At 46.1% G+C, this 17519-nt stretch overlaps 2 protein-coding genes across 4 annotated transcripts in view; one reads left to right on the top strand and one right to left on the bottom strand.

Moving 5' to 3' along the window:
- The window catches only part of LOC135988519 (poly(U)-specific endoribonuclease-like), a 40937-nt gene extending 36386 nt beyond the window's left edge, over positions 1-4551 (top strand). Inside the window, 1 exon segment of the mRNA XM_065634585.1 lies at positions 4294-4551. Within this exon segment, the coding sequence (XP_065490657.1) occupies positions 4294-4551 (258 nt within the window).
- The window catches only part of LOC135984602 (lactosylceramide 4-alpha-galactosyltransferase-like), a 31420-nt gene continuing 18452 nt past the window's right edge, over positions 4552-17519 (bottom strand). The window contains exons 1-2 of one of the 3 annotated variants that reach the window (XM_065627086.1): positions 16659-16739; positions 4552-7170 (exon numbers count right to left, since the gene is read on the bottom strand). In XM_065627086.1, the coding sequence (XP_065483158.1) occupies positions 6034-7170; positions 16659-16709 (1188 nt within the window). In that variant the 5' untranslated portion in view covers positions 16710-16739 and the 3' untranslated portion in view covers positions 4552-6033. Of the gene's footprint in view, positions 7171-8979; positions 9069-16658; positions 16740-17519 lie in introns of those variants that run through there. The other 2 variants (XM_065627088.1, XM_065627089.1) reach the window with 2 other exon arrangements.

Below are 17519 nucleotides of genomic sequence, written 5' to 3'. Positions count from 1 at the left end.
AAGACTCTTTATGACTTTACCACTCTATTTGTTTGCTCTTTCTGCTAGAGACCATGGAGTTTGCCACTGGCAGGAGAATGCAGGGAATATCTCCCTCCTGGCCAGAGGTTCAGAGTTGGGCTTGAAGGTGCCATTGTTCAGTCTGGGAGAACCACTTGTTAAAATCATGGCAAGTGGCTGTTTGAAAGAAATGCCCACTGTGGAAAAATTTCTGCACTTCTTTTCCTGAAAACATGGTTTGTACATGGAATCCTCCTGAATGAAACACCACCAACTTCATTTTTGTTTCAGTGCATGGAAAACCGTTTGAAGGCTTATTAACCAGAACTTCGCTAAAATATATTCTAAAATAAGGGAAGGCTAAAATAAGGGAAGGCTCAAGTTTCTTTACAGTTTACCTGCATTCTTTAGATATGAACATGAACAGTAGGCTCTATGGTTTTTAGAGCAGCACTGACAGGCAGGTGTGGGGAGAAGAGAAAGCTCTCCTAATGACAAGCTCGTATCTAGAAGACAGAGCGACATTAGCAGACTCTAGAAGTGACCTGCAGAAAGAGCAGCATGCGTCTTTTTTAATACATTTATTTCTCTGGATTTCTTGGCAGAAAGGCCTTAAATCATGAACTTCCTAAAGTTTTCAGTGAGATGTGTGATGTGGATGTTAACCACCTTATGCTTGGGAAAGACTACACAATTGATTTGCAGGCAACCAGCTGCTAAGTCACATGAGGATTTAGGGCAGCATGGTACGGTAGGAAAAGATGTCTGCAAACCTGCCTTCTGCTAAAGAGTTGCCTATGATTGGTCATGTCCACTACTGGCATAGGCAGGACTTCCTAATGACAAAGAATCACTTACGAGAAGGAACAGTACTGAGAACACATCAATGGTCCACGCTTCCTGGACATTGGTTACCAGTGGAGTCTCCCAGGTCTCTGTCTTGGGTCCTATGGCATTTAATATCTTTATCGGTGGCCCGGAAGCGGAGATGGACTGCAACCTTTCCAGTTTTGCAGATGACAGGAAATTGTGGTGATGAAGTTGGTATGCTCAAGTGCAGGGCTTCTCTTCAGCTTGACCTAGGTAGGTGGGAGGAATAGGCTAAGGAAAGAACATCATGAAATTCAACAAGGACAAATGCCACCAGTACGTGATGCCCAGAGAAGCTGTGTAATGTCCCCTCTGGAGGTTTTCAAGACCCAGCAAGACGACACCTGGAGCAATATGGTCTGAATTCAGTGTTGACCACAGTTTGAACAGGATTAGAGATGTCCTGAGGTCCCCTTCACCCAAGATGTTTCTGTGTGAGTACGACTGCTTGTGCATATGGCCTGGGTAATTTGCAGCAAGAAGAAGGTGAGATAGATCCCAGGTCATTCTTGGGGGAATAAGGGAGGAATCGGAGGAATTGCTGGGTGTCTCCTGGAGAGCACGGAATAGCACAGAGGTGTGGGTGAGGAGGCTGTCAGGGTTGCTCTTACCAGTCCAAGGGAACTGTGACCGAGGAGTATCAGCTTTGACGAGCAGCCATTTCACTCCATGCCAGCTAAGCATAGTGCAAACATAACTATATGTTTCGGCCACAAATTGCAGCAGGCCACTGAATATCCAGCATCCCATTTTGTACTCACACAAGTGCCCAAACACTTTATTTAAATGTTGCTTCATCCTGTATAATTTTCTGTTGCTGATAAACTCGAAAAAGGGGTACCTACATCAGGCCAAAATGTATGTTTGGAAAACGTCTCCCATATGGATTTTCCATTTCTCACAACAAGGCTCTAGTTACCCCTTGCCCATGTTAACAAAGTGCTACTCATCGTCTCTCCTCTTTCCTTGAGAATGCCCTTTTTGGAACAGAAACTCAAAAATTGTCAGAAAAGCCTACTTTGCACTTTGGATGTGCTTATTGGTAACATTGATTGAGGTGCCCTTAAACATGGCCAACCAGAAGTCTGAAAACTTCAGAGCACCCAGATGCCCCAGTTCAAAGCTGGTGGAGCTGCACAGAACTGTCTCTGCACCTCCCTGGCACTGGGGCCACGGCTGGGGCTGTGGTCATGAAGTCAGAAAGAGGAAACGAAGGCTGAGCCTGAGGGACCCTACTCAGGAGTGGGGTTGCTTAAGCGTGATCGTGGAGGTGAGGAGAATTAGACTGGCTAGGCTGGGGAGCAGGGACTCAGGAGATAAATAACCCCTCTGCTGCACTGCGTGGCCTCATATGTAGTGGATCTGGGGGTTACAAATGCACAGAGAAAGAAGGTGCCCAGTTCTCCTTTTTATTTATTCATGGTGTGGTGGGAGGGAGCCTTGGCTCTACATTATTTCTCTTTATCATTTGTGATGTAGATAGCATAGTACATGGCTCATGACCATCATGTCTGAAAATGAGTCAACAGAGAAATTTCAGTCTCTTACAGTGTTAGAGATTCTGTCTTTTTTTTTTATGCTGGCAGTCCTCCTGTAATGTCTTCTCTCATTTTGTAGGAAGGCCATTCCTAACAAAGCATCCTGATAGCAGTATGGGTTTTCTTTTCATTCTTATAAAGGCAGACACTGTCTCCTCTAAGGACATCTTTCTTCTTTAATCGTTTCAGTTTGGTCTTTCTCCTAGGGAAAAGCAGGTGCCACATAGCAATGTGACAATGCTGTCTAGGGCAGCGCAGCCGGACACCTATTTCCCTAACTAAATGAAGTACGATTGAAGAACGTAAAAACTTCTGCAAGTGAGACCCATACTTCAGTTAACAGTGGAAATGACATGAAGAATCCGTGTTGTTTCTTATGTGTTAGCCTAAAACATAATATATATAGTGTGGATGTGGTGGGGATCATCATGCTACATGTCATTTGAAGGGAGTTTCCACAACATCTACCTGGAGGTTACCTGTACCCTCACAACATCCTTTTGTGCCTTAGCCAAAATATGAATTTCTCTGTGGTTCTTCCAGTACAAAGTGAAAAGGATAAGACTCTTGTCATTGCTTTGATGTTATTCCATGTATTGAAAAAGATGCCAAAGTCATCTTTCCTCCTTTGCTCACAGCTTCTAGCCCTTTCAGACAGCACTAGGTCCACAGCTACTTTTTGCATTTCTTTTGGGGGCTATAGCATAGCCCACGTTCAGAAGCCTATGCCTGTAATTTTGGTGATGAGATATGATTTGTTTTGGTAGAAGGTCATCATATCTTCAGCAGCAGGTTCCATAAGGAAGCTCAGTAGTGAGCTGTTTACCTTAAGAAGAAGTGTAGCAATGGCCTGGCCTTGAGTCACCTCTAGACTGACACCCAACGGTGTACCTCAGAATGACACCTGACATACACAGGAATGTCTAATCGGAGGCCTTCAACCACAGACATTCATCCACTTTTCTTCCCACCACATCATCCACTTTTCTAACCTGCACTTCATCAGTTTGTCCATGACTGTTATGGGGGACAGTGTCAGAAGGCTTGCTAAAATCCAGATACGCAGCAGTGATGCATCTGTAGCATTTATTAGTAACCGTCATCATCAAACACAAATTTAGACTTCGTGGCTAGATTTCATTGCACGTTTTGTGCAAAGTAAGAAAGAAAACACACCACCATCCAGACAAACAAAATAACTGCTCACAAATCAAGCTAACAAGCTTGTGTATCTTCTTGCCTTTTACCTCTGCCAGTTTGAACTATTGACATACATAAAAGACCTACGTATTCTTCTTTGGTTTATTACAGGCCTGATTCTTTCTGTTTTGGACACGGTTTTGTTGGAGAAACACAGCATGGTAAACAGATCTTAGGTTGGCACAACTGGGTACAATCCTACCTTCAGGAAAACGCAGTCAAATTGACCACCAGGGATATGTCACTCAGAAGAACAAAACCAGGGCAAGAACAAGCAGGGTGCCTTTGCAAATAAGACAAAAGAATCTAGAGCTAAAAGCTGTGGTAATGAGTCAAGGCGTAACAATACAATCATAGGCTCAACTGCTTTGAATCTAATTTGCCCAGCTGTACATAAGCAGAAGTGATACTAGCATGCCCTCAAGTCCAGCTTCTTTTTTCACAAAAACTATTTTAAAAAGTAGAGCTGGTGTTTACAGAATCGCAATACTGCTGGAGCTTAATTGAGATAAACGATTATGTACGCTCCAGAGGGCAGGGAAAAGGCCGTGCTCCAGTTATAGCACCCTGGCACAGCAAAGATGACTGAATCTTGCAACACTCTCAAAAATCTGGGGTTCAAAAGTGTCTGTTTCTGGTTACAACTGTGTTGGAAATTATTCTGTTGTTTTGCTTCTGCTTTCAGTTGGACAAAGATGACTGAGTTTTGAGCATCCAATTCAGATGGAATGGCCTGGTCAGGCCAGTTGGAAGCACCTTTATTGGTGTCAGCCCGGAGATCAAATTTGTCCATTACACTGTCATTTTCCTGCTGGCTGAAGAAAGAGTCACACGTGAGACAGCGAACATAGAGGTATATGAGCTACAGATGGTTGTTTGCTGCCATGGGCACCACATTGGAACAGCATATCCAGTACTCCTCAGCACTATTAGTGAAGATTAGTTGTTAGAGTGATCAGGAAACTTTTTTTTTTTTTTTTTTTTGTCAGGGGGAACATGGAACCAGACACCAGAATGTGTTGATGTGTTGTTTCACTCGACTCATTTTCAGTAGAAAATGGATGACTCACTCCCTTTCGGTTTGCAATGGTGTGTTTCATCAATAGTGTGCCATGGCTCAGTATCTGACAAACCTGGAAACATACTGCTGCTCATATTAAAGGCTGGATCAAACTTACATCAGCCTTCCTTTTTGCATGGTAACACTACACTTTTCAGCACATAAAGGAATTCAGGAAAATGACATATTAAAATTTAATTAATTTCAAATGCATTTTACAATTACAGTGCCCTGGACATGCAGGAAGCACATTCTGATGTGAGAATGGCCATCAGATCAACAGCAGGTCTACCACTGCATTGGATTTGCCCAGGTTTTTTAGAAGCCACAGCTGACTTTCTCTCACCTAACATTAAAAGTCCCTGATATAGGCACCTGTGTTCTTATTATAGGTAGTGATGCCTGCAGTCGCTTATCTGCTTGTGTAATCAGCATTAGGGTTAGATGAATGCGGGAATAGATCCCCAGTGACAATAAGATGTCACTGGGGAAACGGGTTCCTGATCCTGGACCTGGTCACTGGTCCTTCTGCAAACGTGGATGTTTGCCTCTGTTCTTCCACAATGTGTTCAGTACTCAAAAGAAAGGAAGATAATTGTTTTCCTTCTCACACTATTGCAGAAACAGGTAGATGCTGAGATCCTCCAAGTGTGTGACAAGGAGCGGTTAGATACTCACATGCCACAAAAATTTCTCCAACACTACAAGGATATTTACTCACACTGGTAAAAGAACTGCTTTTGTCTATTTGTTTCTCTGAACAGAACCAGAAAATCAGCCTATCACTATGGAATATGAAACAACAGAAAATACAATTTGAAATAAAGTGTCTTTGGAAAGCAAGAAAATCTTTACACAGAGCCGAGCGGGATTTTAAAATATTTTGCATTTCTTAAAGCCATTTTCATATACTCCCCATATATTTCACCAGCCATAAGAATCTTTACCCCTGGGGGAATTTGGTCCTAAACTCGTCTAAACTGTGTCCTATAGCACTGGCTGGCATTTATTTACATACTTAGAAACGTTACACACAGCCAGGCAAGGGTTCCTACAGATGTTGACACTACACGAGAGGTGTTTCAGACCTGACACAACTAAGAGAAGAGACGTAGAGAAGCCACTGATAGGCACCAATGAACGAGGTCACCCTTCCCTGCAGCATCAAGGGCTACTGAAGGACAGCAAGAGAGACCAAATTCAACTTCTGGGGTATAATTGAAGTATATATGATCTGAGGCAGATATCAGAAACTGTATGAAAATCAGTCAAGCTGTCACACAGAATACCTGCTCTGTGGGCTAGAAACCAACTCTGTGGAAGGCACTCAGTTTCCTTCAGGTTGGGAAACGTTCCTGCAGCAGGTCACATTACAGGCCTTGACTGCTCTTCAGAGTCCTTCTTCATCTGTGCAAATGTGGCAGGGCAGGACCGAGAATACAGCTGAGCCAGCAAAGCCTGGGATGTGATCTCTAGCCTTGCATCGTGGCTCAGTTTGTTCCATACGTGCACCGCGTAAGTGTTCTTAAGGAGATTGAGAAGCTCCGAGGAGCTGATTGCTTCAAACAATTTCTTCCAGTCCTGCCATGGAATAGGATAAAAAGCCTCAGGGGGCAGAGCACTCACTCCTTTACAGATCATACCATTCCGGATATTATTGATGGAGCACAGCTTCTTGAAGACACGTGTTAAGAGTCCTGGGCCCTGGTGTGCCCAGATCCACCCATTGTAGTTGTCCACAAAGTCCTGCATGCAAAGCTCCATGAACTCATGCTTGGGTTTGAAAGACAAGAAGGCTCCATTCAGTACATCCTGAGACTGGAGCCCAAGGGCGTTGGTGAGGTTCTTCAAGTTCTTCAGCACAATGAAGTCTGTGTCCAGGTAGGTGCCACCAAATTTCCACATGATGGTAATTCTGCAGGCGTCAGACAGGACAGGTAAGAAATAAGGCTCCTTCTGGTGCTCAGGCTGCGAGTACCACTTTGCCAGAGGTGTTCCTGAGAAAAGCTCTGCCAAGTCCAGGGGCCGGATCTCCACATTGGGGAAGTGGCTCAGCAATGAGAATGCCCAGTGGTTGGGCAATGAGACATTCCCCTTTGCCAGGCCTTTCATGAGCACCACAACCTGTGTCCCAGGGTGCGCCCGGGCCGCTGACTCCACAGAGCACGTGAACAGGTAACTTGGGTTAGTTTGCTCAGAGGTCTCCACAAAAAACACATCCCCTGGGGAAGGAGAGGGCCCACCGGTAATGGTGTGGGGAGGAGAAGTCAAAAACTGTTCACACATGTTCTGTGTAGGTGAGCTGTAGAGCTGGCCCTCAGCATCCTTCCCAGTCCTCTGGTAGAACAGAACAGAGGCAATGAAGAGAAACAAAATGGTGAGGATGAACAGAGCCCCAGGCCTGTGGCTCGGCAGCACTGTGGTCAGTTTTGGCAGGCAGTTGGACATCCTGGGCAGTCTCGCTCCCGTCAGAGCCTGCTCTCCCAGCACAACCGTTGTGATCTGAAGGGGAGGAAAGAAGAAAAAGACACTGACAAGTAAGGCAGCAGACCATGAGCCTTGGGAAAGTGCCACAGCAGAGCAGAACCCTCCTTCCTTCGCCCCAACATAAACTATGCCTTTTGGTCATTTCTGAAACAGTTTCCTGGCTTCTCCATATTGTCACAGGACCTTGAGGTCCCAGGTCAGAAACTGCTGCCCAACTTTGGATCTCTGTCTTTCAAACACAAAAGAAGGACAAGTCTCTCCTCTCGGCATATCAGATGCCAAGACAGATCCTCAGTTCTCTCCATGTACATTTTCCATGTATATTATCCATGTAAGTTGTGCTTGCTGCTTGGAAGGATATACAGCATTTGACACACAAATGGCACACCTGCATGGTGGTGCACCACAAACTCTGGGAACAGCATACGAGACCTTATCCATCATCTTCTAGAATTTCAGGTCATTCTGAACATTGAACATATGTGCAACGATCCCTAGGACAAAGAAATAGGAAGGCCCATTCTGAACATTCCTGAGGCTCTATCAACAGACATTGTGTGCAACTGCTGCTCTGATGGGAGTTTTTCTTGTGATGAGAGTTCTTTCTACTGATACACAACCTGTCCTTCCCCAAAACCAAAAGAATACTAAAACCCTGGTGCTGTCATCAGTTCCTACCAAGAGGTCTCAGTCTCCCAGGCGGTTGAACCTGCAGTTGCTGCCTTTTGAAATCAGCTGCCCTCCTCACTATAGAGAGCCTGGCTCACTGTAACATAGCAAAATGGATGGATAGTGAGAGGGGAATTGATACAAAGCAGCTTTGATGGCAGAGGCAAATGATAAGAACAAGAACTGCCCAGGTAAAGAGAACAGGCTGCACTGGGAAGCGATTGAGTCACTATCCCTGGAGATACTGAAAAGACACATAGATGTGACAACTTAGGGACATGGTTTAGTGGTAGACTTGGCACGGTTGGATTTGCAGTCAGACTCAATGATCTTAAAGGTCTTTTCCAAACAAAATGATTCTATGATGGTAAGATTTATCCTGCCTCTCTCCGCTCCATTTCCAAATCCAAATCCCCATGCTCCGGAACAGACAGCTTCAGAAAACAGCAAAAAGCTTTAATCTTTAACCAAACAGACAGTGAACAGGACAGAAAATCCGGCTGGCACAATGCTATTTGTCTTTCACCCCACCCCTGGTTACTGCAAATGGGTCACATACTAATCTCTCCATGTAGCCAGAAAATGACTTTTGAGCTGCACTGGGAGGTTTCCAAATGCAACAGCATGGAGCCACCGCTCTCCACGAGGCACTGGGGCTTTGGGGACAGAGGAGAGGCAGCCAATACACAGATCATCAGCTATGGATTCCCAGAACAGTTTCTTCTCCTGCAGAGAATTGACAGCAAAAAACCCCCACTTTGCTTTTCACATAGCTATTTCCCTCTCTCTCCACACCATAGCCTGTTGAATCTCGTCAATAATTTTTAGCTTGGTAAGCTAAAGAAGAGAAAGCAGGTACAGGCTTAAGGGGACAGAGCCTTTGGCTGAAGAGACAGCAGGAAAGTGCAGCTCTAAGCTAACGGTGAGCGAGCTTCAAGGTTACATGCATGTTTTCAGTCAGAGGAGGAACTTCCACCACAAGCAGACTTCTATATATTTAGAAAGACATTGCTGCTTTTGTAGCGGATAAGAGGACATTTTTGATGCTGCATTAGCCAGTCCATTTATTTCACAAGACAAACACAGGAAATCTGTCTCTCTGCCTTCCTCCGAAATCGCAAGTGCCATTGCACAGCAACGGCAAATACTACTTACCTGCCCCTGCTTTCAAGACACCACAGAAGCTCAGCTGGGCAAGACTTTCAAGAGGTCAGTGTTTCTCAGAGCATCTATAACTCTATGAGCTGGCACTTCCTTTTCCTGAAAAGAAATGGTGAGACATGGACTCTGAACACATGGAGGAAACAGGCAGATCAAGGTGGATGTGACGTCATACTTTCAGTTCATACAGTGGCTGATATAAGGTTCCTGCAGCTGTGCTGTGAGGAACCCATCTAATTAGAAAGGCACCAGCAAAAGCAAACAAGCAAAGAAACAAACAGAAAAAGAAATTGAAACCCCATTATTGCTACACATTAAGCTTTATACTGTGGTGGGAAACCAGTTGCTGTTTTTTCTACTCTTTGCTAAGAATCCCCAGTGTTCACACTGCTTGGGTGGCTGCAATGAGAACTAAGCTGAGAGATTCATAGAGCTGCCTCCTCCCATCCCAGCACTTCATTCCTGAAGGTTCCTTTGAACACACTCTCTTTTGACCAATTGAAAAACTCATCGATTTGGGAATACTCCCTCTTATGTCAGATACTTCATTCAAGGAGGTGTCCCTCATTTTATGATAGAGTTCTCCCTTGTCCCTGTGCTCAGTGGCAGCTGAAATTCCCTTACAGAAAACATATTGACACAATCATAAAATACCACCTTTATCCATACAGCCACTAAGTTTAGAACTTAGTGCAGTTCCTACTCAGTTGCCTACAACAAACGCCAGGCCTCTTACTCTGCAGCTTCCCAAGCCCCTCACCCCTCCCCAAATCCTTCCAAGCGCTGCAGCACCACGGACAGACCAGATGATGCCAACACTGGGGAAGCTCTTTGGAGAGCACCTGAAGCTCTTCCCAGCCCTTTCATCCGCAGAGCTCTCCAGGCCACGTAATCACTGAAAGGCTGGGGTTGGAAGGCGCCTACGGACATCATTTGCCCAACCATTTGTCTCAAAGCAGAGGCACCTAGAATAGGCTGCTCAGGACTGTGTCCAAGGACAGAGGCTCTACAGCCTCCCTGGGAGAACTGTTGCAGTGTTCCACCACCACCATATTTCAGTTTGTGCCCATTGTGTCTCATCCTGTCACTGGATTCAACAGAGAAGAGTCTGGCTTGTCTTCTTTACCCCGCCCACCTCCAATCAGCTGTTTATACACTTTCACAAGACATTCCCCAAGGCTGCTCTTCTCCGAGAAAAAATTACCAGAGCTCTCTCAGCCTCTCTTCCTATGGCACGTACTCCAATCCCTTTCTCATCTTACTGGCCCTTCACTGGACTTCCTACTGTATGTCCATGTCTCACTTTAACTGGCAAGCCCACAATGGGACACACCACTCCAGATCTGTGTCACCCATGCTCAGTAGAGGGCAAGGATTGCTTCCCTTGACTTTGCAGGTAATGCTCTATGTAACGCAGCCCAGCACAGATCCCTGGAGTGTACCACCAGTTACTGGCCTCCACCTGGACTTTGTGTCACTCATCACATTGCTTCCAGTCCAGAAGTTTAGTCAGTTCTGCAATCCATCTCACTATGTTTTTGTAGTCCATGCTTCATCCGTATTTCTACAAGGCTGCTATGGAGACTGTGTCAAAAGCCTTACTAAAGTTACCATCAACAATACCCAGTGTTCTCCCCCTGTCTGCTGAGCTGATCATTTCCTCATAGAACACTATCAGTTTAGCCAGGCCTGAGTTCCCCTTTGTAAATCTATGCCACCTACTCCTAATCACCTTCTTGTCCTTAAGTTGTTTGCCGATGACTTCCAGGAGGATTTGCTCCGTTACCTTCCCAGGGTTCAAGGTGACACTGACTGGCCTGTAGTTCCCTAGTTCCTCTTCCTTGCATTTCTTGAAGATAGGAAAGATTGGAGTGACTTTTGCTTCCTTCCACTTTCCCCGATCTCTACAAACTTTCAAGTATAACAAAGAGCAGTCACACAATGACATCAGCTAGAACTAGCCCCAGTACTGAGCCCTGTGAGTGACCACCAAATGGATTTGACGCCATTCCCCACAACTCTTTGGGCCTAGCCAATCACCTTCTTATCCTTAATATGTTTGCCAATGACTTCCAGGAGGATTTGCTCCATCACCTTCTCAGTCTCACGTTGACATCAGCCAGCTGCTGCAGCACTTGGCGATGCATCCCATCAGGTTCCATCATCTGTTTGTTCATTCAGTCCTGACATGTGTTCCATGGACATGGTGATGTGCAAGAGGGTGTGGAATTCGTGGCCCACTAGAAGGTAGTGTAGAGAAACATCCCGATGTTCCTCTTACGTGTAGTCAGGTGCAGAAATTAATTTTCATAGCATCACAGAATTGTGTAGGTTGGAAAATACCTTTAAGATCATCAAGTCCAACTATTAACCTAGCACTGCCAAGTCCACCACTAAACCATGTCCCTAAGCACCACATCTACACATCTTTTAATTACCTCCAAGGATAGTGTCACGACCACTTACCTGGAAAGCCTATTCCAAGGCCTGATAACCCGTGCCGTGAATAAATTTTTCCTAATATCCAATGTGAACCTCCCTGGTGCAACTTGAGGCTGTTACCTCTCGTTCTATCACTTGCTACGTGGGAGAAGAGACCAACACGCACCTCACTACAACCTCCTTTCTGGTAGTTGTAGACAGCGATAAGGTCTCCCCTCAGTCTCCTTTTCTCCAGGCTAAACAGCCCTAGTTCCCTCAGCCGCTCCTCATCAGACTTGTGCTCCAGATCTCTCACCAGATTTGTTGCCCTTCTCTGAACTCTCTCCAGCACCTCAATGTCTTTCTTATCGTCAGGGGCCCAAAACTGAACAGAATATTCGAGGTGGGGCCTCACCAGTGACGAGTACAATGGTACAATCACCTCCCGAGTCCTGCTAGCCACGCCATTCCTGATACGAGCCAGGATGCTGTTGGCCTTTTTGGCCACCTGGGCACTTTGCTGGCTCATACGCAGCCAGCTGTCGATCAACACCCCCAGGTCCTTTTCTGCTGGGCAGATTTCCAGCCACTCTTCCCCAAGCCTGTAGCATTGCATAGGGTTGTTGTGAACCAAGCGCAGGACCCAGCACTTGGCCTTGTTGAACCACATACCCCTGCCCTCAGCCCCTCTATCCAGCCTGTCCAGATACTTCTGTAGAGCCTTCCTACCTTTGAGCAGATCAACACTCCCACCCAACTTGGTGTCATTTGCAAACTTACTGAGGGTGCTCTGGATCCCCTCCTCCAGGATATCCTCCAGGATAAAGATATTAAACAGAACTGGGCCCAGTACTGAGCCCTGGGGAACAACACTCATGACTGGTCAGCAAGTGGATTTGACTCCATTCACTACAACACTTGGGGCCCGGCCCTCCAGCCAGTTTTTCTACCCAGCAAAGAGTTTTGGTTTACTTCAAACTGATCTCTGAATTTTCTTTCAATCTCTCATCTCCTACTGAACTTCGCCCTCTCTAGCAGGTTTCCTGTTCCTTCTGCAGTTGGAAAAAGAAAATAACAACTTTGGGAGCCATAGTATCTTTTGTTAACTGTTCTTCAAACAATGTTTTCTATGGCCTAAGGGTGTTTTCCTATTCATCTTGCCAGACTTTATGCACCTACCTCATTTTCCCCCTGCACATAGATTCCACTTTGTCAAGAGTACTTCCTTACTACTTGTACCTCTACCAACACACTGCAGAGCCATGGCAGCTGCTCTTTGGCTCCATCAATTAAAAGATCAAGACCTCAGCTTGAGCTGTGATGGCACCACACTCTGTAGTCTTCTCTTCTGGACTATGCCTATTCATCTGAGTTCCAGGCACGGTGGCAAAGAACGTACCAGAGAGACCACAGCCCAAGTGCACACAGGGAATGGTCACAAATTCTTGAGAGAGATGAATCTAAAGTACGTAAGAAGACCAGAGTGCTGGTGTTCACAAATGGCATATCCAGTCAGAGCATGTGGAGAGCTTTGTTGTTCCTTTTCTCTCCTGCTGACGACAAACCAGCCCTAGGCAGACCTCAGCTGCCAACATGTATATGATTAAGGCAGGTAACTGCTCTTTCCCCCAAGAAGGGCTCTTAACCTGCTTTGCACCACAGCCTTCCTGGACTACACTTTTGGGGGCAGGGGGCGAGGCGGGCAGAAGAAACAAGGAGAAGAACAGTGGAAAAAAGAGCCCAGCAGAGCATAACAACTTACTGTGCATCCTAGATCCCCTCAAACACAAGAGATCCTGGCATAGGAGTGCTCTCAGCTAGCCTGGAGAAAACAATCGTAATTCATTTCCTTCCCAGGAGACCAGGTCCAGGATTACACTACTGATGTTTCCTTACTTCTCTTCTCTTGCACTCCCCATTTTTGTATCTCTAGCCCCCATCCATGGCCTCTCCCCTTGATATACTGCACACCTGCATACCAGCTAATCTGCAGGAACACAAGGACAAAGGAGACCAGGCAAGAAACAGCTAGAGCCTTCTCACCACTTCCCATCATCCTTGACTGCATACTAGCAATGAAGAAAGCACAGAAAACTATTTTACATCACAAGAGAATACTGTTTCCCTGGCTTTTGATTCCAGACCCCACCAGTCCTTTCACAGTCTCTCAAAATGCTCCCCTGGGCTCCAGGGTCTTGAGATCAAGCTCTGAAAGGCAGGTGGGACAATGAATGCCTGTAGCACAAGCTTTCCACTTTGAGGCTGTAGCCCATTGCCCAGAGAATAACCAACACAATTTCTCATGGAGTTTCCTGTTCCACAACATCCAAGCTTCCCAAGCGAGACTAAAATGCCTTGCTTCAGATAGATTGCAGGTCATGGATGACGGGGCAAGAGCTGTTGGATTAGGAATCAGTACCACACACTGTGCTTTCCTCTGTTCCCTCCGCTCAAGTACCAAAGATGCCATGTAGTAATGGTCCTGCCAAGCCTTCTTTCCACATGTCCTTATGTTCAACTTGTCCCACATTCATTCCACACTCCTAACTTTAGGGAGTCACTTCAGGATACAACTTTAAAATGCTTTTCTGTGTAGTAACTAACAGGTTGCTCAGACCTACCAGCCAACACCTCTCAGAACAAAACTGAACATCTTGGCAGAGAGAAGTAATAGCAAAAAACATTTTTTTTTTTCTTCCCACAAGACAAAGGGGAAAGGCAAAAGGCTGCTTTGATTTGATTCCCTCCTTATCAAATCTCAGAATATTGACTCTACAGGGAAAAAAAATAGAAAAAAAAACCAGCAAAGAAACCACTGCACTTATTCAAAAAGGGACTTTCCTAGAATAAGCAGTGGTACATCAAGCCACATCACTGCAGTGGGTCCCAAACATTCCCATAATCAGTTCGTGTTATTGTCACAGCAGAGTCTCCTGTTGGGCCTTTATGATCACCAACCACCATTTTACCATCTCTGGTAAGTGCCAGATTTTGCACCTGAGACACGGTAACCCCGGCTGTATGAGAGGCTGGAAGGCAGCTCCGCGGAGAGGGATCTGAGGGTTTTGGTCAATGGCAATGAACATGAGCCAACAGTGTCCCTGGCAGCCAAGAGGGCCAACCGTGTCCTGGGTGCACCCAGCACAGCGTTGCCAGCCGGGCAGGGAGGTGACTGTCCCGCTCTGCTCTGCACTGGTGCGGCCTCACCTGGAGCACTGTGGGCAGTTCTGGGCGCCACAGGATAAAAAGGACATAAAGTCACTGGGGAGGGTCCAGAGGAGGCCGCGAAGTTGGCAACGGGTTTGGAGCGGAGACCATATGATGATCGGCTGAAGTCACTTGGTTTGTTCAACCCAGAGAAGAGGAGACTGAGGAGAAACCTCATGGCGGCTACAGCTTCTCATAAGGGGAGGAGGAGGGGCAGGCACTGAACTCTTCTCTCTGGTGACCAGTGACAGAACCCGAGGGAATGGCAGGAAGATGTGCCAGGGGAGGTTTAGGTTGGACATTAGGAAAAGGTTCTTCCCCCAGAGGGTGGTGGAGCACTGGAACAGGCTCCCCAGGGAGGTGTCACGGCCTCAAGCCTGACAGTGTTCAAGAAGAGGCTGGACAAGGCCCTCAGACACATGGTGTGAACAGTGGGGTTGTGATATGCAGAGACAGGAGTTGGACTCGACGATCCTTGTGGGTCCCTTCCAACTCAGGACATTCTATGGTAGTGGTTTCTAGCTCACCAAGATTTCTGTTGTTTAGCCCAAAGGGCCCAAAAAGAAGGAACCAGTAGAAGGAGAAACCATGCCTCACTGACCACACACCAGGCCAGGGCTGACAATTGTGCAGCTGCTTCTAAAGAAAGCAGTGAAAAAACCCCACAGAGTAGTGACAGTGAGAGTAGGGGGTGAAAACGGCATCCATTTATACCACTGAGTGTGTTGAAGAATGCTTATACACTCAGGAAGGTCTACTGTTTCCCCACAAAGTCTTTGGTCTTTAAGATGCTCAATGTTGGGAGAACTGCAGACATTCAAAATCCTGAATGCCTCCAGGATATACCATAAGCTGGGCAGAACCAAGAGGCAGCACTACATCATACACACACGTGGTGCCCACCACTGCAGGGGTGTTTCCACAGCCTCCTCATTCCAGAGTAGTTACTTGTGCACAGACCTCACACCCAGCCCAACTCACAGGCAGGTAGCTTTCAATCACAGCAGCACTGGGCTCCGATCAACACCAGACAGCTCACCTCTAAGCTGTGGACACTCTCCTTAAACCCCCATGGCCATGTCCCCTGAAGGACAGGGAATTGTTTTGTAAAAGTGATGGGCAATTTGTCTTTCTCATTTTTACCATCAAAGAAGAGACAAATAAACCTGAGACAAACAGAGAAATGTTGCATGCCCAATCTTTCACATTTTTGACCATTGCCTTGGCTAAACTGAGCAAGCATCACATTGTCTATGGTTGACCTGGGACACAGAAGAGACCTCAGACAACCGCAGATGTAGGAATCATTTGAGTCATGCTCAGTGGACTTGTTGAAAGCACCACAGGAATAAGCTGTCACTTTGGGGACAGGTGACATTGGAGATCAGACCGACACATGGTCATCAAAGAGGCCATTGGACCACCTCATTTCTCTTCCTAGGCATAAGAAAAGAAGGCACTCTGGAGGCAGAAAAGATTTTACAGGGAGATCATAATCTCTTAGTAGTGTAGGAGAGGTGATGACCGATGTTCTGCTCATCTGCATTAACCCTATCGTAGTGCCAAGCTCACATGCCTCAGTGATTCTCTTTAGAGTGTGGTGGGGACCAGATGTAGCGATGTTGATGATCTCAGCCTTATTCTTGTTTCTCACTGCTCTCTCTCCATTATTTTCCGACAAAAACTGTAAAACCATCAATACGTCGTTTTGACCATCAAGGCAAGAAATGTGTTTTCTCCCACAGTATGGCCAACACCTTGCCTCTGTGGTGGGAATCCTCTAAGGCACAACAGCACCTTGTGAGAGATACATTAAGTTTCTCCACTGCAGTTCAGGAAGATGCTCAGGAAGAGGAGTAAAGTTTCCACTCCCCTCGTCAACACCTCCCAGGAGAGGTTTGTACTCCTGGACAGTGAGTTGCAGGAGAACTCCAGGCTACTTGAAGAGGTCCACCATAAACAACTCATAAATGGACTTGAATTTTGACAGCACAGGTTCCATACCAAGGTCACTGTAACCTTTGAAATACTTAGAAATATCACACCTTTCCTTTAGGCTCCATCCAGGTGCTTATCTTACATGCAGGTATGGACATTTGGTCACAAACTCAGTGTAAAACATAGTTCAGCTCTTCCTGTGTCAGCTGCAATTTAAGGTGTGATTTGGATGAGTTCTCCAGCTCATCACAGGGTATTAATTTGCCACTACTATAAAATATATCATTGTTGTGCAAGAGCTCCTTCTAAATGATAAGCTGGCCTCAGATCCTCATGTTCTTATTCACACCAAATTTCTACATCTTTAATCTATGACGTCGAACAGCGACTGCAGCAGCCTGTGCAACCAGACATGAGAAATTGTCCTCCACTAAAGGCTTCAGAAGAGAAGGGAATGAAAAGAAAGTGATTGCTTTAGCCCTTTCTCTCCTGTCTGTCTTCCTCTGTATTTTTCTCAGGACACTGCCTCTAGCACATCCTTAACTTCCTCCTCAGTTCCTGTTCTTTGCTCTCCCATCTCCTTTTGTTGCTTTGAGGATCGCACTTCGGAAGTCCTGAGAATCAGGTGATGAGATATGCATTTCTACAAAGGCCTCTTCCAGTTTTACAGCCACAGAAAGGTGCCCTTCTCCTCTCAAAGGCTGATGGAGGCTGCCACGAGTGGCCCAGCACTTGCTCCCCTCCTGAGATTTCTCTACCTGACCAAGCAGAGCAGAAGAAAGGTCCTGAAAAGAAACAAAGTGTTGCTGGTAGGCAGCTAAAATCAAGACAAAGAGCTGCACAGACATTGGCTGAACCTACAAGCTCCACCTACACCCCACAAATGGCATTTATCCGCCACTCTCACCACCTCACTTTTAAAGAACGTTCATTGGTGGTAGAACAGCAGGAGAGTTGTGGACTCCTGG

The sequence above is a fragment of the Caloenas nicobarica genome, chromosome 1, assembly GCF_036013445.1.
Source record: "Caloenas nicobarica isolate bCalNic1 chromosome 1, bCalNic1.hap1, whole genome shotgun sequence".
Classification (NCBI taxonomy): Eukaryota; Metazoa; Chordata; class Aves; order Columbiformes; family Columbidae; genus Caloenas; species Caloenas nicobarica.
The sequence above is the reverse complement of the archived record's forward strand: the minus strand, read 5'-3'. Positions and strand labels throughout refer to the sequence as shown.